A 22694-nucleotide genomic window follows, 5' to 3' on the forward strand; every position below is an offset into this window, starting at 1 on the left:
GGACTAGAGCCAGGAATGAGACAGAGACGTAAGACAGGCCAGGTTCGGTGCCCGAGTGGACTCAGTGTCACCTCAGACAAGGCTTGTGTGCTAGTCCAGACACCCTCCCACACCACATGATGACTGACCCGGAGGTGGAACCGCATCCGTGGTAACGATGTGAAAGGCAGTAGCGTCTTTAATAGACACAACTAGCATAAAACTGCATGCAGCTCAAAATCAGTATCAGCATCCTCCAACTTGGATATTTTAACAAGGCTGTTCTTTACTGGGAAAAAGAATTTCAAATTTGTTTCATTTCATGTGAATATTAAATCTTGATACCAATTTGCAAAAAGTCTGTAAAATCATATATTACTATGATTTTATTATTAAACAGTTTTGGCCCCTTTCTCACACAATAACATTTTTCATATATACTGCCTTTCATGCTCTTACTTTGGACACATGTAGATCTTATATTATATACATATGTTTCTATTATGAAGTACTAAGGAACTATTAAAATTTTTGTTAGGAAATTCTACCACATTTAGTTTTTTAAAGTTTTGTACAGATCTTCTGCAAATTTCTGCCTTGGCCTTGGAGGTTTATGTAGTTTGTTTGGGGATTTGCTTGTCCAGTCTGATCTTGTAAATGGTAGGTAGTTGTAAAAATGACACCTAATTCATCTTGAGATTCTAAAGTTGTGTATTTTATCATTTTGTTTAAGCATATGGTCTTAGGAAATTATAAATCAATTCCCACTAGTTACATTGGTCTCCTCTCACATCTGTATAGCCAACCATTACAGAACACTGTAAGATCAATTAATAGTTGTCATACATGGCATGTCATAATGAATAATAACTTGATGTAAGATACTCAAAATCATTATGCACAAAACCTGTGGAAATTAGCCACTTTCCTGTAATTTACAGCGTGTAGCTCAACTACAAGACCACTATAAGCCTAGGCTACCAATACAGAAATTATGTAACTATGAGTAATAAGTTTACCCTTTTGAATTATGCGTTAAAATACATTTTCTTTGCTGTCAACGCTGTATTATTATTATTGTATTAAAATAGAAAATCACAATCAACCCAAATTAAAAGGGCAGAAACCCACGAAATAGCTGATTAATTAAACATTAGTTTAGGCTGATACGTGTTGAATGACTAAATGGTCTTTATACAATTTTGAAGTTTTAGGAACTCGTCTATTGACTCTGTCATTTTATTTGAATGTTTTAATTGTCGTTCCTTTGTTAACGATGCTGTGTTACCTTTTTAAAGTTTATTAATAGCCTACACATGCAATCATTCGTTTCAAGTGGAATAAGATGTTGTAAAGTTGTTGTTTTTTATGGTTCGCGTGCATACTTTCGAAGTTGAGTCGCCTCCTTTAAATTCAGTTTACTCAGAGCTCACCGACTTCCATCGCTAAAATTCTAATCGGGCTGTTACGGAACTGATAACTCTGGGTATACCGGGTCGAGTTGGGTCAACGCAGAGCTCAAGGTTAAGTTTAAGGTTTCTTGAACCCAGTTTTTGGAATACCACCTTCTTCTGGACCGATAACTCCTGAGCACGCCGGGTCGAGTTAGGTCCAACTCAAAGGCGAAGACTGGCCACGCTTGATGCTTGTTTAACCCGCTTTTTCGGAACAGCTCGACTGGACTCTGGACTCGAGCTGCGCCCCGGGTATCGGTGCAGCCCGGGCACACCCGTGATGTCTCCTTCAGGCCGTGGAGCGTACGCACGCCTGCTCGCGGTGTAATTCAAGCGCTGAACTTTGGAAGGTACACGCCCGACCCGAGCACGAGCTTCCTTTTCTCCCAGCGCACGCATAGTTTCTGCATGTTTTCGCTCGGGAACGTGCCAAGATGTACTGCATACGAGGGCAGCTGGAGAGAACGGAGTCGGAGGAATTGCTTCGTAATATGCGAAGCAAGCAAGTTACAAATTACAACTTGAGGCTTCTGGGTAAGATGCGTGATGTTTTCCGCTCGAGCGCTGTCAGACAGTAGTAACGTGGCCCGCGGGCGTATTGTTTCGTCTGCGTCCTTCTTCAGCAGTTAGCTGCACGTTATGGTTTTCATGAGTCGCTTTAATCAGTTCTGTTGCGAATTTATGATTGTTATACATCGCAACTATTAACCTTATCGTTTTCACAGTTAAATGCTCGCACCTCCGGGCCAGTTGCATGCACCTGCCAACTTATGTTGTAAAAACGAAACAGTAAAACGAAACAGTTTATATACTTGAACTTTAGACGCCTGTTTTCTCATTCAAGATCGTAACAAACACCGCAGTGTTCTAGTGTGTTTATTTGAAAAGTTTAATGCAGTTTGATGCTACATATTAATTATGGATTTATAAATTATGCATTTATTCTTATGGTGTCAAGTGGCCAGAGTGGATTTTTTTTAAACGAAGCTTTTTGTATGGCTATTACACCACAATAGGAATCATGCGCAATATTAAACGTAGGGACTCTTAAGAGATGCCTGTTTTTGCGTCTCTTTTATCATCACTTAAGCAGAATGCAGTGGTGTGGCATATAGTGCATGTTGGGTATGGTGTCATTCTAAATCTGAAATGAAATTACTTCAAATGATAAACTTTTATACAGAAAAACCTTAAAATGAGCTAGCTTTAAACTAGCCCGTCTTCATACTGATAGGCTCAATAGTCAGTATGGGGAACACCTATGTAAGCATGTCTGCAAATGTGTTTGTGTGAATGCAAATGTGTGTCCTGTTAAAGCCAGTACAACAGAATATCTTCACCTGTTGTTTAAGAGTTCTGGGCCGGGCTACTGTCAAGATTTGCTCAGACTAATGAGTTCTTTGTGGTAGATAGTACATTCAGACCTCTTCTTCATAAGCTATGTAATGTTTTGTTTGCATTTTAAATGTAAATGTGGGTTGGTAAGATTTCTCACTGCAGAAACTATGAACATGAATTATTCACAGACTGTAAATTTAGTTTTCTTGATTTAACAGAAACATGGTTTAAAGTCCCAGGAAACAGTTCAAAACATGAAATATATTTGTATGATTCTAAACAAGAGTGTTACGTAAAACATCCTGCAAAGTTTACATAAAAAAGACCCCTGCTCAAACACCAGTTGAATTCAATAATCAGACTTATCTAAGAAGTGTGTGGGCATGGTCCAAATATTCTAATAAGCACGATTGATTGACATCCCTCTGTCCAAGATTGTCAGCCTGCTACACCACTCAAGCAGAACACAAAGTGGCACAATGCGGGGAGAATCAGGATTGTTCACCTGTACAGGTACGAACCTACCAATGCTGATTTTGAGAATGATCACAGATAGCTAAGCTTGCAAGTGTAGCTTTCACACCCTAGTTTGCTTTCAGTCACTAGGATGCTCCGACCTGAAAAGAGCATTCAGGTGAGAAAGGATAGATTAAGCAAAAGCAAAGGACATGCAGTTTTAAACATCATCCTTGGTAAAGCTCTGCAAGCTTTGCTCAAGATCAGGACTGCCCAGTTTACACGAGAAGATATTCTGCTGGAGTACTTGTAGACAGTGGAAAGTCACCAATTATTCATGATTTGCACATGTATACTGTGCGCCCACAAACATTAACCTAATTCGATAGCAATCGCCAATTCCCTGGGGCTTTAAAACCATATGAATGTATTGTTTCAAATCAGCGTTTCTTATCCTGATCCTCGGCATAATCAGACAGTTCGTATCTTTGCTCTGTCACACCTCCCAACACACCTGACCCAAACCTGAATATTGAACACTTGATACAAATGTACTGGAAAACTAAGTTAGAAAAATGTGTTGTTTTCTCTCCACACAAAAGTTAATATTAAAGACCTTGGTGTAACCATTGATTCTAGTTTATCATTTTAGTTCCATTTAAGTAACATATCTAAAATGGCTCATGATTTAAGAAACATACCCAAAATATGTATGTATGCTATCCCTATATGTATACTACTACATGCTTTGATAACGTCCACAATAGTCTACTACAGCATGTCAACGTCTGTTTGTCCTGTCTCTTTTAATTAAACTTCAGCTATTTCAATATGTGGCAGCCTGCATCCCTACATTAGAAAAGTATTAGATGTCAGCTAATCTTTAGGGTAATTTGCATTTCAGCTGGTGGAAGATAAATTCTTATGTAGCTCATAAACTCCGGAATAGCGTTCCGGAGAATAGTAGAACTTCTGTAGCTAGGTTTTAATAGTTTGATTTTAGGCTGGCTTGCAGTTAGCTTATTAGATCTTTTATTTATTTATTCATTCATCCATTCATTTATTGTAGTATCGTATTGTTTTATGCACTTGTTAACATAAACTTTAATATGTTTTATAAACTAAAATAATGCTTTATAAATAAAGGTCATTATTATTGTCTTCCATGTGCTCCTGACTTAAGGCATGGAAGGAGATTCGGATTTGCAGTTCCTCCTAAGCGGCGCGGACCTGTTGAAAGTTCGCTCCGGTTCATGGAAGAAGACGCGGTTTTACAAGCTGCAGGAAGACTGCAAGACCATGTGGCATGAGTCCAAAAAGGCTCTGAGACCTCGACAAACATGTGAGTCTGTTCCGTGTGCGTGGATGTCCTGCATGCGTAAGGGTAACTTTGTCAATTTGACGGTATCCCAACGGTATTGAACTGGTCTCCCATGTGGGATAAAAGTGTACTTTGTTTAAGATCTTCCATAATTTTGCTGTGAGAGTGCAAGCTAGTTTACACCCTAGTTTGTGCCTCCTATCCTGGGCATGACTGCGGTGATGGCCATAGTCCCGTTTCCAGTCCTGCTTGCAAACCTTCATCTGTTTGGGTTTCTACCCATCACCTCATATCCACACCGTTAACCACTCAGATCAGTTTGATAGCAAAGGCAATCAGAGGTATTTTTTTAATCATTTATTTATGAACTTACAATGGCAAACTAGTCACCAGTCAGAAGCAAGCTGTTAAGCCAGATAGCATGACTGTTGCCATAGAGACACTATTCATATCTGTGCTACCTTGGCAGAGTGACAAAATACCTAATGCAGGTGACAACATTTAAAATTATAATCTAGTGCTTAAATATTATATTTAATTAACACATTGATTATATTTATTTTGGATGCCAGACCCATGCAGAAAATCTCAGCCTATGTAATTTAACTTGCGCTGTGTACATATGCTGTAAGAAAATTATTACTTTGGATCAGAGTTCACAGTCACTGTGTTTACCAGTGCTGCAGTGTCAACATCTGTTTCTGTATGTTCAAGGAGTAAAGAGTGTGTTTCAGTGATCAGTTTTGTGAGGGATCACATCCATTTTGTTCCTCTCTCTCATTCTCTCTAGCGCTTAGGTGCTCAGCTTGGCTCATGAAAATCTACCAACCTGCCCTGTTTGGTCCTGATCCCGATCTAGCCCAGTTCCAGAATGAATAGTGTGCTCTATGTTGCTTATGCTTACCAGTCTCCGTTGAGGACATTGAGTGTGTGCGGTCCGGCCGGCAGACGGAGGGTCTCAGGAAGTACACAGAAGAGGCGCTGGAGACGCGGGCCTTCTCCATCCTGTTCAAGGGTCGCCGTAAAAACCTGGACCTGGTCGCTGCCTCAGAGGAGGAAGCCAAGCACTGGGTCTCTGGCCTGCAAAAGATCATCTCCAACCTGAACAGCCTCAGCCAGCAGCAGAAGACCGAACAGTATCCTCACAATTGCCTTGGGTTTCATAGGGCAGAACTGTGTTTACTCTGCCGTGCATCTTTGTGCATGGAGTGTGCTGGAGTTATTACAGTCACCAACTTTGCAATTGTTTATTCTGTTTTTGTATTTCTGTGTTCTGTCCTAATAATTTGGCTTTGTAAGGGATTTTTCTAAGTGTTTTAGATGCAAGTCTCTCATGACTCTCTGGCTATCATGTCATGGTAAGAAATCTGTGACCCATTGATACTGTTTAAACATGAAAATCCTACTTGCTTTTAAAACTTCATAACATAATGTGTGGTGTAAAACAGGGCTACCCAATACAGGCCAAAATATCACACTGTAATAATGCTATTTAGAGTAACAATATTTATATATTGTCAACCTCTACAATATCAATACTTAAAAAGCCATTAATTCAATAATGATCAGAAAATTAAATATTGTAAACGATTTGTCTGGAAAGCTATTGCCCTTACATTAAAGCTTAAGCTGGATCTTCAACTGTTTGCGCAAAGCCGACATAAACGGTGACAACAAGATGAGCCAGGAAGAGCTAAAGAACTTCCTAAAGAACATCAACATAGAGGTGGATGATGACTATGTCAAGCTGATATTTGAGGTGCCATCTCTACCACAAATTAATTAAAAATGGAATGACCCTCCCTGCTATCAGAAACTCAATATGCACAGTTCCATAGTCACAGTTCCATAGTATGTGGCTGAAGCTGTTTGTCTGCCTCTCTCCCTATCTATCTCTTCCTCTCTCCCTCGCCTTTTGCAGGTATGTGATAAGTCCCATTGTGGTTTTCTGGAGTTAGAGGAAATTAAGCATTTTTACGAGATCCTGACCCAGAGGGAAGAGATCGATGTGATCTACGAAGAGTATGCCAAGACCAACGGACTCATGAGTGCTTTCAACCTGCTGGAGTTCCTGTCGAAAGAGCAGAAAGAGGAGGTGGACCTCGCTCATGCTGTTCAGCTCATCGAGAAATACGAACTAGACGAAGCAGGTAACTCTTCACATGGTGCCCGTCACCTCGTGAATCTTCACTAACCAAAGGAAGTGTTTATGGTACGAGACTGTACAGCTTCCCATGCACATAGGTTTGTTTTTTCCCCCTCAACAGCCAGAGAAAAGCAGCTGATGACAAAGGACGGTTTCCTAATGTACCTACACCAGCCCGAGGGTCTGATAATGAAGCCATCACATAAGGGCGTGTACCAGGATATGACCCAGCCACTGAACCATTACTTCATCTCCTCGTCTCATAACACCTACCTGCTGGAGGACCAGATCAAAGGCCCCAGCAGTACTGAGGCCTACATACGGTGTGTGGGACTCACTGTTCCCAGACAAGCTTAGGAAACATGAACAGGCCTCCTTTTTTTTGCCTGTTCATGTTTCCTCTTCTCAAGATCACCACTGACCATTTACGTCAAAAATGGCTGCTTGTGCTAAAGCTCCCATTTGTTGGCCTGCAGTTGATGATGATTACAAATGAATAAGCTGTAATCACCTCCCAACAGAGCCCTAATGAAGAGCTGCCGATGCTTGGAGCTGGACGTCTGGGATGGTTCCGATGGGGAGCCAGTCATCTACCATGGCTACACCCTCACCTCCAAGATCCTCTTCAAAGATGTCATAAAAGCCATCAAGGAGTATGCCTTTAAGGTAGTCTCTTATTTCCGACCTTTGTGCATTTAATCAAGGGTCACACAAATGGCTGCAGAAATATCTTATCTATAGGAAATTTTAATCCTCACTTTAATCCTTGATCCTATTATCACAGAAATTGTTCAAGTCATTCAGAGATTGCCACTAAGCAGATTGGCAGACATGGTCATTGTGGTTGTATGCTCAACAGCCTGTTTTGCATCGTTCAGCACGTATGTATCACTCATCCCGCGCTTTCCCTCAGACATCAAATTATCCAGTGATCCTATCCTTGGAGACCCACTGCAGTGTGGATCAGCAGAAACTGATGGCTCAGCACATGACCACCATTCTGGAGGATGCCCTGATCACTAAGCCGCTGGGCGATCACATGCCTATGGAGTTGCCCTCTCCAGAGGTGGGTCACTGCGGAGAGCCCAAGGTATTTGCAGTTTAGCCAACCATGCCTAACACTGATAATAAGTAATGATAGCACCACCATTATTTTGCATTTTGCAAATCAGTTCATTCTGACTGGTGGCTGCAGAATGCTGCTTTTATAGGGTTGGCTGCAATCAAAAGGCATTTATTATTGTTTCCTGGCTAACTCACTTTGAAAGAACCAATGACAGATAAACAAATAGATGCAAAACCAACTCTATTGTCTGGGTAGATGCAGGGATGGCAGTATAACCTAAAATCTCAAGACCTACTCATTGAGGCTAGGGTGGCCAGATGTCCGGTTTTAGGCTGGACACTCTTATGGAGTGAACTGTTAGTTGCTTTCCGTGATTCCATTATTTTAGCATGTCACTGGTTCAAATGCACATAAAAGCAAATACAGTGTCTTTTATTAGTTTAACAGATCACCTTGTACCTTACTTATCAGCTAACCACTGAAAGTCTGGATTCTACGTGCTAGTCAGTTAGGATGTTTGGAACAGAGTGAAAATACCAAAAGGAAAACAAATTCAGTTTTCAATGATCAGGACATCTTTTCTTTTCAAAGAGTAAAAAAGCTTAATTTCATGCCTTCTATACGATGCCAGATTTAAATAATGCAATGAGGTGCCAGAGGTGTCAAGTTTAGTGAGTAAAACAATATATATTATAGTTTTTTGGGGGTTTTTTTAGATGAAATTGGTTACCCCTGTTATCTAGCTAGTTAGTCTATGGTTTCACTTCCGTGTGCAGTGTCATATCACTTTTCCACTCCACCTTTTAGGGGTTATTAAAGTGGCCACACTAATTGAGATTTTAGTGCCTCTTGGAACAGGCGTATATTTGCTGTGGTATGTGAGGAATGAAGACAGATGGAATCTGCTGGGAATCGCTCCTGGTCCTCAGCCACCTCCTACAACTCCTACATTATCTACCTGAGTATTCTGAAAAATCTGAATTATTTATTGACGGCAGCGTAGTCATGACAGCATTTCATTACCGTCTTTCTTATCGCTTTCTGGGATGACGCACTGACACATCAGCTGTAATGACTGAGGAGTTGTTTTGATTGATGGGTAATAGGTAATTGTAGCTCACCTATTGTGTGCCTCTATTCACCTCAGTCAAGGTGTGCCATTGGTTTTGGACCTACTTTAACAATGGAGCTGACTACTGATCCTCTCTGGGTCGTATGTATGTCTAAAACATCACTGCTTTCTTTTTTTTTTAAAGGAACAGATGCTAGTCTAAAAAAAAAATGTTAGTCTCAAAAACAAGCAGTGAACGCTTGGATGACCAGTTAGCATGTTTTTTTTTGGGGGGGGGGGGGTTGTTCCACTAGCTATAATTTTATCTTAGCCATGTTGTCATTCTGGTGTGAAGTTTTCTTTCACAGCTGTGGTCACCAACATTCTCCTGGAGGTCTATCTCCCTACTGAGCTTAGTTTCCACTTTATTCAGCACATCTGCTTTATTTGAAACAATATTGGCTGCAGAGATACTTAATTTGGCAGTGAAACGTTGAGGAAGGTACATCTCCAGGAGATGGGTGGTAACTAATGAATACCCATTGCTTTACAGGGAGCAGGGTGAAGTGACTACTTTTGTTCTCGCCACTCTGTGTCCCTCAGGAGCTGAAGGGTCGCTTTCTGGTTAAAGGGAAGCGTCTGAATAGACTGGAGGCCTTGTTCTTGGATGAGGACACAGAAGAGGAAGAAGTTGTGACGGAAGAAGAAGACAGCCGTGATGATGATGACGAAGAAGATGCTCAAAGGAATTCATCTAAAGTATGCTGAGATCCCTGAAAGACTGATGACTTGCTCATGACCTGTAAACTACCTCAGTGTCCACTGCATGCATGCATGTGAAGTTTACTTTCCTCCTTCTGCTCACAACAGTGTCATCAGTAACAGTAATTATTCCTCTATAATTTCAGAAATCAAAGACGCTGAATCTAGCTAAAGAGCTGTCTGATATTGTCATCTACTGCAAAAGTGTTAAATTCCATGGATTTGAACATGCACGAAACAACCAATCGTTTTATGAGATATCCTCTTTTAAAGAAGGGGATGCCATGAAGCTTGCAGAAAAGTCTGGTAAGATGGAAACACTGGTAAGATGCTTAGACAATGGCCACCAGCACATGAATAAGACTCGAATAAAACAGAAAGAAAATGAAAGAACAAGGCTTATTGTGTACACCACATATAGAGATACAGCTTCATTATCTATGATTGTTCTATTTTGTACAGCAAATGAGTACATCCTCCATAATGAGGGAAAGCTGAGTAGAATCTACCCTTCAGGATTCAGGACAGACTCTTCCAACTACAACCCAGTCCCTCTGTGGAATGCAGGCTGCCAGATAGGTAAATAAATAATAAAATAATTAATATATAACTACATGAGTAGATAAGTAAGTAATAATGAATATAGCTGAAAGCAGCGATCTCGGTGTCCAACCATTATCTGGCTAGTCCAATGCAAAGAGCAGTGCATGCCATGCACAATGCACAACAACCTGGGCTTGTCCCCGCTTTCAATAACATGTAACAAAAAGGTGCTTGCACCAAAAAATGCTGTAATAACAGATAACTTATTTCAGAGCCTGCCCTGGATTTGACCCCAAGCCTTTTATGTTAGGAGACATTTGCTCAACTTACTGCTCCACCTGCTACCTTGGAAAAAAGTGGGCCTTTTTTTGACAATTGTCTAATAGATATTAATCATGATTGAAAACAATGTACTACATGTATTTTCAATTTATTCTCTGAACACATTTTAAGAAAATATGCATTAATTATGTGCCTTACCATCATGTTGTTAGTGTACAGCATGAATGAATTAGTTTACTGCCCCTTTGGGATAGTGTGTTATTGTGGGGAATTTAACTGGAGACCAGACTTCCTGTTATAGTATGGAATTAAATTTCAAGAACTGTTACATTAAATCAGATTGACTCATATCAACCAGATGTAGTGGAGGGCTTCAAGAATTGGCTGTGGACAGGTATTTGAAATGAGGTGTAGACTGAGCTACAGTCAAAATATCTGTAGGTCAGATTTGTGCAAGTTTGGTAAAAACAGCCTATCACTTTCGAACATTTTAAAGGCAAGTTAAGGGTTTTAAAATTTGAAAACGCATTTTTCATGTAATTTGAAAAGCTGGCAACTTTCTGATGACTGATTCATGTCCAAAGTATTATTTTGTGGACTGTTATGCTCTGAGAGACAATGCAACGCATTTGTATGCACACAGCTACGCTGCTCCTGCAGTTACTGGGATGTCTGTGTCCCCAAATCCAGCTTTCAAAGGTCTTACCATTTTTACACTGGCAGTTTGTATCTAACGTGAAAAGCTGGTGACTTTTTGGTGATGGTATACAAAACTAAAATGTGCACTGCACTGATTATATAATAATACTGCCTTGAATCGGATTGATTCAAACCAACCATACTTGCTACAGGGCTATAACATGATGTGAACATGTGTGTGAAGTTTGGTTTTGACTTAATTACTTTTTTTTTTTTTTCTGGTGAGCTGATATGCCTGATTACTTGTACAATTTAAAAACAGTGTTAGTAATCAGTGTCAATAATACTGCCAGGTTAAATCCCTAGATAGAGTGGAAAAAAACTTAAGTTCTTAGTGGCAAGTGAGTATTCAGTCTTCGTTTGAAGATAGCCAGTATCTCAGCTTTGAAGTTCATTTCAGCATCCTGGTACCAGGATAGACAAGAGACTTTATGCGTGTATTTCTGTGTCTTTATTGTGTCTTGGTGGTTGAAGTTGAGCATTACAAGATGCTTGAAGGTAGCTTAGTGCAGAGTGGGGTTTGATTAGTTCTTTTGTATGTGGGAGTTGGTCCAGTAATGGCTTTGTAAGTGAACATCATTATTTTAAATCTGATGCAAACCACTACAGGGAGCCAGGGGAGGTAACACAGCAGGATGGAAACATGGGCTAATATGAGTTGGAGCTGCATGTGTGTAGTATCAGAAGTGTAAGCTCCACCCATTTTTGACTGAACTCCAAAATCTATGTAGTGTTTAAATTTTCAGATTTTTTTGTGAATATTTGGAGGCAAGATTTGAGTAGGGCTAATGAAAGATCTATGACTAGTTTGTGCTCAAAAATCAATGGGATTTTGCATAAAATGCAAATTATTTCAAAAATGGGCAGAGCTAAAATGGTTCTTAAGCCTTTTTCAAGACTATTAATTATTAGATAAAATGATTTTGTCTGTATTACATACAGTGTATGGAAATCTAGACTAGAACGTGCGCTTATACCATAATATTCATACTACTACATACAATCATCAGTTTTTTATTTAGCGTAACCCCAAAAAACAGCTGATACCATAGACACAATGTATATAGCACAAGCCAGTATTCTAGCAGTCATTTTAGTCTGTTCACAGATTTCTTAATTACTACTGCATGAACTCTTACCTTTGACCTCCAGTGGCCCTCAACTTCCAGACGCCGTGCACAGAGATGGACCTGAACCAGGGCTTGTTTAGCCAGAATGGGATGTGTGGCTATGTCCTGAAGCCATTCTTCCTCAGACACCGGGATTCGGAGTTCGACCCCATCACTCTAAACAGGGGACCGTGGCTCAAGCATACAGAGTTTCGTGTAATGGTGAGCATTCCCTTTCCTTCTAGGCACATGGAAGAAAGTAGTTTCAAATAGCGTTTTGAGGAGGTTTTATGAAACCAAAATAATCTGAGAAAGTTGGTTGACACACACACACACACAAATAAAAAATGAAATGTTTTCATGCCATTGCTTTAAAATAACAGTGACTTGACCACAGAATAGCTATTGTATATCTTACACGATGTTAAAACCAGTTAAAATTATCCAGTTCTTTCTGTATCATTTGGTTCTAACAGGTTTCTTTTTCTTATGTTCGTAAAACAGTTTGAGCTGTACTTGAAATGTTCTACAGTATACAAGAGAAGTGAGTGCACCCCTGTGCAAAATCACATAAATGTCAAAAGATTTGTATCACCTCTCAATAACTGCATTATTTCTAAGTTCCAAGTATTTTCTCATATGAACTATGAAAACAAATACAGACAGCAGTGGTAATAGAAAGACTGTAATAAAGGCTGTATTGAAAATATATGTCCCAAACTAGAAACTCCCCAAAAGCAGAAAATAAAAACCTGTGATTACTGAAACAAGATTGAGTACACGTGTGAACAGCAGAACTTTATCAACTTTGAGCCTATGGGCTTTGTTTATCTGCATGATGGCTCAACGTGGGAAAAGAACTGGCAGAGGAACTGAAAAATCTGACTGTGAGAATTCGCAAAAATAGGAAAGGACAGAGATGACTGGTTGCCAAACTAAAAATCAGTTGAATTTGCAGCAGTGTTCAGGAAGTATAGAACAAGCCATATTACCACGAGCCAGAGTTTTAGTGGCTGTCTTCCTAAAATGACACCACAGTCAGTGTGCTACTTGCACAGTCTAGCTCTGAAAAACACAGGCAAGTACTTCAGACTTGGCACAAGGGTTATCAATGGAAATCAGAGTTTCTGTGACAGCGCAGACAGTGTGCAGGACACTGCATAAAGTCAACCTCTATGTGTGTGTGATGATATGCCTATGGATGTACTAAAATAGTAGCTGGCAAGATGACTCCAGAAGTTTGACAGAAGAGGAATATACCAGAACAATAACGATGTAAAACACACTGTCAAAACTATGCAAGAGTTTCTAAAGAAGAAACAAGTAAAAGCCTGGCTGAGTGTGTTGCCTGATCCAACACCTTTCTGGGTATTTTAAAAAGAGAGGTAGAACAGCACAATCCCTCTAGCAAAGAAGAATGTCAGAACATCTTCAGAGATTTGTACAACACTGCTATTAACCATGCTGAGGAGGATCGAGCCTGTTCTCACAAATATAGGTGGACATATGAAGTATAGAAATAAATAAGATTTCAGTCTCTGCAATGGACTGACTTCTGTTGCATTGAGTTCCTCCTATGGGCCCTGCATTTTTAATATAGTAAATCGAAACTGTTCGTTTTTCATTTTACATAAACGCAAATACCCTACTGTGCAGCGTAAACTAATGCAGTTATTATAAGGTAATGCAATTTTGAATCATTTGACATTTAAATTACATTGCATAGGGTTGTTCTCACTCCCATTGTATACTGTACATAAACCATTTTATTTATTATATTGTGGTCGGCATGGTAGGTGATCTCAGCTCAGCAGCTTCCTAAAGTGAACCCGAAGATATCGTCCATTGTGGACCCCCTGGTTCGAGTGCAGATCCACGGGGTGCCAGCGGACATGGCTGAGAAAGAAACGGATTACATTGTGAACAACGGTAGAGTGCCTCAACCCCAATGCCAGTAACACATTAACTGTGCGAATAAACACTGCCACTGGTTTGGAATGAACAACTGAGATGAAATGAGTGGTCAACAGCAGTGTATAACTGCATAATGAAGTTATGATCCTCATATTTATGACTTCACATAAAGGAAAATATGTTAATACTACATTTGTGTATTTAATACTGTAATTATTATTACCTGTGACATTCAGGTTAATAGTGGAATTAAACAATACACTGTATCCCTACTAATGAGACTATTAGTAATGAAACTGAATGTTTTGTAATGGCTATTCACCAGTGTATATTACCCCATTTCAAAGAGTAGCTCAGCACAGTACAAAGTCAAGATAAAAGTTAAAAGCCCTTTGTTGCAAACATCAAAGGGCCTTAGCTTCCTGAGGAAGTAGAGGCATGACTGCATCTCAAAAAATGTTTCTAGTTCTGGCTCGCAGGGATAACAATGGTAAGCAAGTTTTCCTTTTTGTAACAAATGTTTTTTTGGGTTTTTTTTTGCAAATTTGCCTTCAAGTTGCTGAGGGAATTAGGACATGGATAGTTCAGTGGTGCAACTACAGTAGTATTTGCAGTGTCATCAGAAAAGCTTTCATGTGACCTATTTCCTTATTATTCAGAACTGACAGCTCACAAAGCCTACATAACTAACTGAAACTAACCTGGTCCGCTTCCTGAACAAGCACCACTCTGACAATATTGTTTTTGAACATTCAAAAGCTCATACTTGCCTAAATGAGGATTGCCAATTTCATGCAGACCAGTTCTGGAGGCAGCTATGTTGGAATTAAGTTCCAACCTCTTAATATTTAGACGTTATTGGTCTTAAGTGGATCAGGTGTGCTGTAGTAGGGTTATAGTAGGAGTGAATCATGCACCCCAGGACTACATGATCTCATCAGTTTGGTGGAGAAATTCCACATGCCTTCATAATCTGAGATTGGCGTTATGATATTCTTTTGTTTACTCATGTAGAAAGCTCAATTATAGAGGAAGACAGGCATAACACACTCTCTCTTTGGCAAAAGGTTTCAACCCCATGTGGAACAGTTATTTCCAGTTTGACTTGTCCGTGCCCAAACTTGCGTTGGTGCGTTTTGTCGTGGAAGATTATGACGCCGTATCCAGCAATGATTTCATTGGCCAGTGCACGATACCCTTCACAAGTGTACAGAACGGTCAGTGATCATTCGCCTCTCTGCTACAAGTCACAATAATCTCAGGAAATTCACAATTTACATTATTTAAATGAACACATCAAATCTTATTCTCAAGAGTTTGAGTTGGTAGGACGTTAGGTCTTGCGATAATCATATAACGTCTCAAGACGTCCTAGTTAAATAATGTTTGCAGATTTAGACAGGAAAATGTATTGCTTACTGCCCTATTGGTTTCACCCGCAGGCTATCGGCATGTACCGCTGTTCAACAAGAACGGAGATCTCCTCTCTTCAGCTGGACTTTTTGTTCACACAATGGCTGTGGATGCTGAATAGCCAAGCTGTCCGAACCAAGTCCACGTTGCTGACATTCTTATGCCAGCGATTCCCAAACGTGTCCACATTTTGCTCTTCACAGACCTGAGCCAGGCATTCCCGGGAAGGAGAACAGGATACACGGCTCAGGTGCCCAGAAGGCGAAAAAGAACAAAAACAAAAACAAGGATTTGCTTGGGGTTCTCGAATACCGAATGGGGAAGATTTGTCTAATGCCAGTCAGCACATGCTGCAGTCAGCACACCAGACATACGGCTGTTTACAGCTCAATTACAGTGAGAAACTGAACACGTATCCTAATACGCTGGCAGGATGGGTGGAGCGGGGCAAGTTAAAATGTACAGACTAAGAATAGATTAAAATACAAAACTTATGCCTTCACCACTACATTACTTGCAAAATATGTGACATTTTAAGCATCTACTACAAAAATATGTAAACACTATTTATGAAAGGAAAAACAAAAGCAAGAAAAGTCAAGACCACAAACAAAGGCAGATCAGTTTTGTTTGTTATAAGACATTCCCTTTTTTATGTCACCGGTTTGCTGGAATAAGATGTAAACACCGCTGCTGCCAACAGGATGGCACACAGGAAGACTTGCGTAGACAAGAGCTTGACTACTGTTAAAGGGTGCGACTGCTGCAGCAGTGTCTCGACGGCATCGTCAGAATGGTGCTTGTAGCCACCACACATTTTTATCACTTGTAATCATTACCAGAAGTTTCCTGTAGGATTATAATGGTAAGAGAAAAAACACTGTACCCAAGTTGTAAAAATAGCCTTTTTATCACTTCATGAACTCTCCAAGGGCTAGTGTTTCCCTGGTGCTGCCATCTGGACAGTTTCAAGAGTAAAATCGTTTGGTAGCATAGGAAAGTAATACACATGCATTAGAAATTACAGCCACCACACAGCAAAAATGTGAACTCTACTGTCACAAATCCCACCCACCGTCATCTGAGATGATGCCACATGAAACCACACCATGCTCCAGTTGTGAGCAGTTGGTAAATAACTGACAGACACATCAAAACATACACTGGCCCTGACAAAGTACTATTTTTACTTTTTTTTTTTTTTTTTTTTTTTTTTTTTGGAGAATATTGAAAGGGGGGAAAAATTTTAGAGATTTTGAAATAGCAGCAACATTCTTTCTGCAACTTAAAGTACACCACAATTCAGTTTTTCCACCTAAGGCAACATACTCATATTGTACTGTATAATCATTTCCCCATTCAACTATTCTTTGGAATTTGTATTACCTCTTGTGAATTAATCATGTCCAACCCTAACAAAGGCAACACCCCCACCCCCCTTTATTATATTACATTTATATTAATTTACATGGCATATATTACATTTTATTATAAATGATGAATTAAAAGCAAAAGGCATTTGTTTTTCTTAAAAAGGTGCTTTAATATAACATCATAGTCTGGAAGAAAATTTGCAACAAACCATGAATCATATCAGGTTGAAACATACTGCAAACATGCCACAGCATAGCCCCTTGTGACTGGTTTCAAACTGCAGTGAGGAGTTGTTGACTACTTACCAAAAAAAAACAAAAAAACATGTGGCTTTCTAAATAACAATACAGGAAGAGAAACAAGGTCAAAATGAGAGGATCCAAAGTGGACGTAATGCTTTACGATTCTAAACACAATTTTGACACCACGAGTGGTCCAGTGTGGTGTCCAAGTATTACCGGAAACCTCCTGGAAGAACAAAAACAACATCCTTTACCAACACCAAGTGCTTCAATTAAGACAGGCTGTTGAAAGGCTCCCTCCACAGATTTCTCAGTCGTATCATGAATGATACGACTGAGAAATCTGTGGAGGGAGTTAATTACAGACAGTGAAAGACCAATAAAACAAGATAAATCTATATTCCTGTAGCTTCTCATATTCTACACCGAGAAGACCATGATTATCTAAAAATGACAAGGTATGAAACCAGAAACCACACAAGAAGCTGAGCAGGGCCAAACCAGGAATAAAAACAGCAGCAGGATAATATAGGCGGTTAACATTACAAACCAAATACTGACAGAATACTATAATGAAACAACACGATGCTCTCTTGCCTTGTTTGCAGAGAAAAAGAAGGATGGAGAGGTAGCGCAAAAATGGACAAATCATTAGATAGAGGTGAGCGCGTTCCTGTGTGTGTGTGTGTGTGTGTGTGTGTGTGTGTGTGTGTGTGTGTGAGAGCGCCGTGGCTTGTGGCAAACGAGTGGAGAGGTTATTGCGTTCTCGCCGCCGCTCCTCTCCTAGGCTCCGTGGTATGGGAGGCTCCACCCAGCAACGCTGCCAGACAGCAGCCAGAGCCACATCCAGCTCTCCTTGGCTGTGGGGGTGGCCTCTCCAGCGAGGCCTTATCTTTCCGAGGATACCATCCGAACCAAAGGGTTTGGTGCGGCGGAGGGTGTGGCAGGTGGACTTTATCTCGCTGGCCTCAAGAGGCCGGTTAGATGCGCGCGCCTGCCTACACCTCCTCCCCCTTCCTGCCCTGGACACGCAAACCCAACCCCTCTGATGACAGCCCTGGTATCTGTGAGGTACTGGAGCCTGCTGTGTGGTCAGCAGTAGCAGGCTGAAGTTCAAAATAATCCTAACACCACAAGCTAAGCAAGCCTCAGACGGCTCAATCAAACCACGCTCTTCATGAAAGTTACTACGCCAAACAAAGAAATTGCTAAAAGAAAAACAAGGAATACATTTGCAATGATGCATCCTGAGAGGTAATGAGTGCACTTATGACACTCCACCTTTAATTAGGATTAAAAGAGATGGGGTGAGCTGCATGATGTCCGAGCAGCGTGACCAAACACAGACTACTCAAGACGCCTCTAAACTGCAGTCTGAGGACTAAAACTCATCATCATTTCCAATTTGCAAACATTTCTTGAGATTGCTGAACTGGCCAGACAAATTTTTGACACGTCCTTTACCATATAAAACCAACTTTACTAATTTCCATACTCTGTAAAGTCAGTTACCCAGGTAAATGGATCCACCAGCTGATGGAAAGATTCAGCAAGTGAATGGCATAAAGTGGGATGTGAAGCACTGTCTTTTGGCACAGGGTAACCTTCACTGTCAGACTACTGCTCATCAAAGCAAAGATGCCTCCATAAAATAAAACGAGTGCAAATGCATTCCCTTGCTTTCACAAGACAAACATTTATGTCCATAAAGAATCAACGATAAACACCATGTCTGAATGATAGCACAAGCAAAAGAAAACAAGAAACACAGACGGACACATTTACCCATGACAGTTTACAAAAAAAAATCCCATCTGGCCTCAGTAACAGTGCCTTTACAAAATGCTTCTCACCTGCCTCTGTTTTTAAAGAGTAGAATTCTGAAAAAAAATTCTCTGGAAATATGCCATGTAAAAAACTTATTTTCCCCATAAAAACGACATTCAAAAAAGGCACTTGGTTGGGAAGTGAAGGAAAAAAAAACCCAGTCCTTTTAACATCTGCAGGCCACAGGGCCTGCCTGCATAGCAACAACCCAAAGATCTGCATTTCTCGCATTTCACAAGAGATAAAAAAAAAAAGGAGTTGTGTTTTTGGTTTATTGTTAAGCACTTAACAGGAGAGCCAAATTTGAGTCTCTTGAGCAGTCAAGGTCTGTGTGTAGTGGAATTTCATCACACTATAAGGGTCCCCGTGGTGGGTGCGGCAGACATGGCTCTGCTGAACCTGGTAGTGAGTGTTGAGGTGCCGGAGGGTGACGTCTCAGGGGTGGGATGGAGTAGGAAAGAGATGGAGGCAGACTGCCCACCAGCTGCCCTCCGCCAGACTCCTCTCCAGGGTGCCCCCTTGAGGCATGGCAGCTCAGCTTGCTACCTGCCTCTGAAGTTCTGCAGGACTCCGTACACGTCCTCTTCTTTGCTCAGTCCTTCAAAGAACGGGAGCAGGTCCAGCAGCTCAGTGTCGGCCATGTCATCAAACCAAGACTGCACTGGAACCTACAGAACCAAAACACAGTTTTGTATGTGTTCCATTAACAGAACTGAACAGAACTCAGTTCACGAACTTGAGGTTAACCTATGTCAATAAAAAACATTTTTTTTTTTGAAGCTTACATTCATTACCAGCAGTGTGGGGTGAAACTCACAGCATTCTCTGGGTGGAAGATGTAGGAAGCGGGAGAATTGTCCACGATGATGACGTTGTGCAGCTCCCTCCCGAGCCGGCTGAGGTCTTTCACATAGTTCCCCCTGTGGAACACACAGGACTCTCGGAAGAGTCGTGCCCGGAACACCCCCCACTGGTCCAGCAGGTCGGCCACTGGGTCAGCATACTGCAACAGAGAGGTGCACTAGATTAATGTTCATCTTGAGTGCTAAAACAGTACTAGGACTGTATGTACCTCTGGACTTAAAAGTATCTAAAAGTTGTTACACAGTGTGCCAGTTTCTCTTCACATGTAAGAACAAGATCCTAATGCTAGAAGAAACCAAAACTGCAAGTAAGACAGATACAGACAGACAGACAGACAAGATTAAAAAAAAAATACAAAAAGGGAAAACTCATACCAGTCATCTGCAAAAATCAAAGATGCAGATAGTTTCTAGAAATGAGCAATTTAAAATGAACAATGGGGACATGCAGGTCTCCCTCACTAAACAGGTGTGTTAACCTCATGGGACTTACCTGGATGATTAGAGTCAGCATCAATACACTCTCAAACAGTGCAGCTCTAGGGAGCCTAGCTAATAAGCATTCAGCCATTTAGGTTCTCAGCCTAACAGGCAGGCTAGGGCATCCAAAGAAATAAGGCAACTATGCACTCACATACTAATCTAAAACAGCCTCAACTCTCAACAGCTACTGCGCCATATACAGCTAACAAGATGACAAACAAACAAACAAACAAAAAATAACAAGCAGGGTCTGAGACGTCATACACAGTCACGGCAAAAGAGGATACTTCACAGCAGCTGGCAAAGCGTCCCAGGTAAACACAACTCAAGCTTGTAAATAACAAAGCAAGAACAAAAAATGAGCAGTGAAGCTGGCAGTGTGTGCGCGCGCGTGCGCGCGCGTGTTTGGGGGGGGGGGGGAGCGGGAGGGAGGCTCAGCGGGCTAACGCTACTGGTGCATGGAGTCGTGGTGGCAGTTGCGGAGACACTTACCCATGCAATAGCAGCTAAAACATATGCTGGCCACACAGAGACAGAAAGGGGAGGGGAGGGGGTGGGTCAGATATTAGGAGGAGAGCAGGAGAAGAGTTCACACCCCATTCACAAGCCGTAAGGCATGCTTCCGTCAAGCATCACAGTCAACAAGCCCTGCCACACGGTGGACAAAAGGCTCTTATGCCTCATTAACAGGTGGGATCAAAATAAATAAAAAATAAAATGTGTAAAGTTTTTTTTTTTAAATATAAAATCAATAAATCAGGGTTCGTTTTTCCAAAGATGTCACAGCACAAATATTTGTGTGAGATGGTAATAACAGAGTGGGGGATAGCACCAGGTCTTTGAGAAACTCAAAGGCATCGCTAGCCATGACAGCCTTGTGTTTTGTGCATGGACGTATGGCACCGGTGGGGATTTGTAAAACCGAGGAGCTGTATGCAGACGACACTCGCATTCAGGCCTCCCCTGTTCAGAAAACAGCACAGTTAAAAGGGCATTTGTCAGGTTTTGTGGGGTGTGGATGAGATAGCCACACCTTGGCTAGGCTCGCTGTGAAGAGCACGCACTCAAACAGTTCGCCCATCTTCTGCAGGAACTCATCCACGTGCGGCCTCTTCAGTACGTACACCTGGAACATGGGCATCCGCGTTAATGCATTTGCTTAGAAACCTTAACACAAGACTGTGACATGCTCCTTCAACAGGGAAACACATTCAAATCCTCGGATACAAGGATACAAGCTTTAATACATTACTTACCATGGAAACCTATTCAAGGACAACAAAAACAGTTTAAAGCATTCATATTTCGAATGATGTATGGATTAATGTATGCATGCATGCATGTATGTATGTATGTATGTATGTATGAATTATCTAGCTAGCAATTAACATTTAACCACAATACACTGAAGTGGGCCAGGCTGTGGGGAGACACACGGCTGCCACCCAGTCCAAGTAATCATGAATAGGCCTACCAGGACAGACACAGCCTATCCTGGATTACTTGAACAAGGTAAGAGCCATCTCTACCTTTTCAAAAGCTGAAAACTGATACAGGCCCCAACATGCCATCTCAGTACAGCCACCATACAGAAGACCTTCCCATACGTGTAATGTGTTAGAATCCAACATCTTATGCTGGAGGAAATGTCACGGTTATGTTGATATGTCAGGCTTTGCGACTGTGTGTGCATGACTGTAACAGTACCTGATGTACTGTGCCGTCTATCTCCACTGGGACAATGAAATCTGCATTGCTAATGGGCTGTGTAGAGGAAAAATAACAAATTGTATTTTAAAAATGAGAATACTTGCAACACTTGAAATTATAATATTGTGAATGTAAAAATATATTTTACCAACGTTTTCCACAACACAATGAATCACATACAGCACATACTGTAAACTTGTTTAAAAATTATGCTCAAAATAATCAAATTGAACAGCAGGGGGCATCTGTGTACTTAAAGAGCAAAACAATGGCAATATAAAGATTGTCATAAATTAATGCTACAATCATTTTATATTTCCATTAACGCTGAGAGTGATGTACTGCAGGATTAAGACAGTAGCCAAACAAATAGGATAATTCACACAAAAGTTCAAGATTGTTAAAGGACTTGTCTGTGACAATTTCGCTACTGGATAGTATTGATCTATAGCTAAAATGATCTAGCTAGGAATGCCCCATGTAATTTCCAAAAGCACTAAAAATGGATTATGCACAAGACTGAGGAGGATTACACCAAAGCCCAGATTGAATCTGAACAAATCAGGCTAAGGCCCCTGCATTCTCAGTTAGCTCTCCCTGATGACGTGCCCATCTGGCGCACAGGGCACCTGCATGCTGTGAGCGGGATGATGGGTGTATCG

General features: G+C 40.9%; 3 protein-coding genes across 7 annotated transcripts in view; 1 reads left to right on the forward strand and 2 right to left on the reverse strand.

Annotated features, from left to right (window-relative positions):
- Positions 1-17622, forward strand: plcd1b (phospholipase C, delta 1b). 4 transcript variants are annotated; one of them, XM_027001225.2, is made up of 15 exons: positions 1-1967; positions 4411-4569; positions 5456-5684; positions 6178-6307; positions 6470-6698; positions 6816-7017; positions 7216-7360; positions 7608-7760; positions 9415-9570; positions 9720-9879; positions 10036-10152; positions 12250-12428; positions 14003-14135; positions 15188-15337; positions 15563-17622. In XM_027001225.2, exons 1-15 carry the CDS (start codon positions 1868-1870, stop codon positions 15652-15654), a joined length of 2334 nt encoding a protein of 777 aa, XP_026857026.2. In that variant the 5' UTR covers positions 1-1867; the 3' UTR covers positions 15655-17622. The 4 variants fall into 4 exon arrangements, with proteins under 4 accessions (XP_026857026.2, XP_035384355.1, XP_035384357.1 ...); XM_035528463.1 differs by adding an exon at positions 3206-3284 and having other exon boundaries at positions 1893-1967; positions 9720-10152; XM_035528462.1 differs by having other exon boundaries at positions 9720-10152.
- Positions 17052-18421, reverse strand: LOC118241724. Its single transcript, XM_035528465.1, has 2 exons — positions 17515-18421; positions 17052-17454 (listed from the first exon to the last, which is right to left on the reverse strand). Exons 1-2 carry the CDS (start codon positions 18393-18395, stop codon positions 17418-17420), a joined length of 918 nt encoding a protein of 305 aa, XP_035384358.1. The 5' UTR covers positions 18396-18421; the 3' UTR covers positions 17052-17417.
- Positions 17560-22694, reverse strand: part of ctdsplb (CTD (carboxy-terminal domain, RNA polymerase II, polypeptide A) small phosphatase-like b) — a 14253-nt gene continuing 9118 nt past the window's right edge. For both annotated transcript variants that reach the window (XM_027001220.2, XM_027001219.2), the window contains 4 exons: positions 22030-22086; positions 21356-21448; positions 19794-19979; positions 17560-19644 (listed from right to left, as the gene is read on the reverse strand). In XM_027001220.2, the coding sequence (XP_026857021.1) occupies positions 19519-19644; positions 19794-19979; positions 21356-21448; positions 22030-22086 (462 nt within the window). In that variant the 3' untranslated portion in view covers positions 17560-19518. The remainder of the gene's footprint in view (positions 19645-19793; positions 19980-21355; positions 21449-22029; positions 22087-22694) is intronic.

Source organism: Electrophorus electricus, chromosome 7 (assembly GCF_013358815.1).
Source record: "Electrophorus electricus isolate fEleEle1 chromosome 7, fEleEle1.pri, whole genome shotgun sequence".
In the NCBI taxonomy this organism is placed as follows: Eukaryota; Metazoa; Chordata; class Actinopteri; order Gymnotiformes; family Gymnotidae; genus Electrophorus; species Electrophorus electricus.

Excerpts from the sequence above, each read along its gene's own strand:
- plcd1b (XM_035528462.1), top strand. The coding sequence starts at position 1,868 with ATGTACTGCATACGAGGGCAGCTGGAGAGAACGGAGTCGGAGGAATTG. Across the intron at positions 5,685-6,177 it reads CAGCAGCAGAAGACCGAACA|CTGGATCTTCAACTGTTTGC; the intron begins GTATCCTCACAA and ends TTAAAGCTTAAG. Across the intron at positions 6,308-6,469 it reads ATGTCAAGCTGATATTTGAG|GTATGTGATAAGTCCCATTG; the intron begins GTGCCATCTCTA and ends CGCCTTTTGCAG.
- LOC118241724 (XM_035528465.1), bottom strand. The coding sequence starts at position 18,395 with ATGCATCATTGCAAATGTATTCCTTGTTTTTCTTTTAGCAATTTCTTT. Across the intron at positions 17,455-17,514 it reads TTTTATTGGTCTTTCACTGT|CTGTGGAGGGAGCCTTTCAA; the intron begins CTGTAATTAACT and ends CGACTGAGAAAT.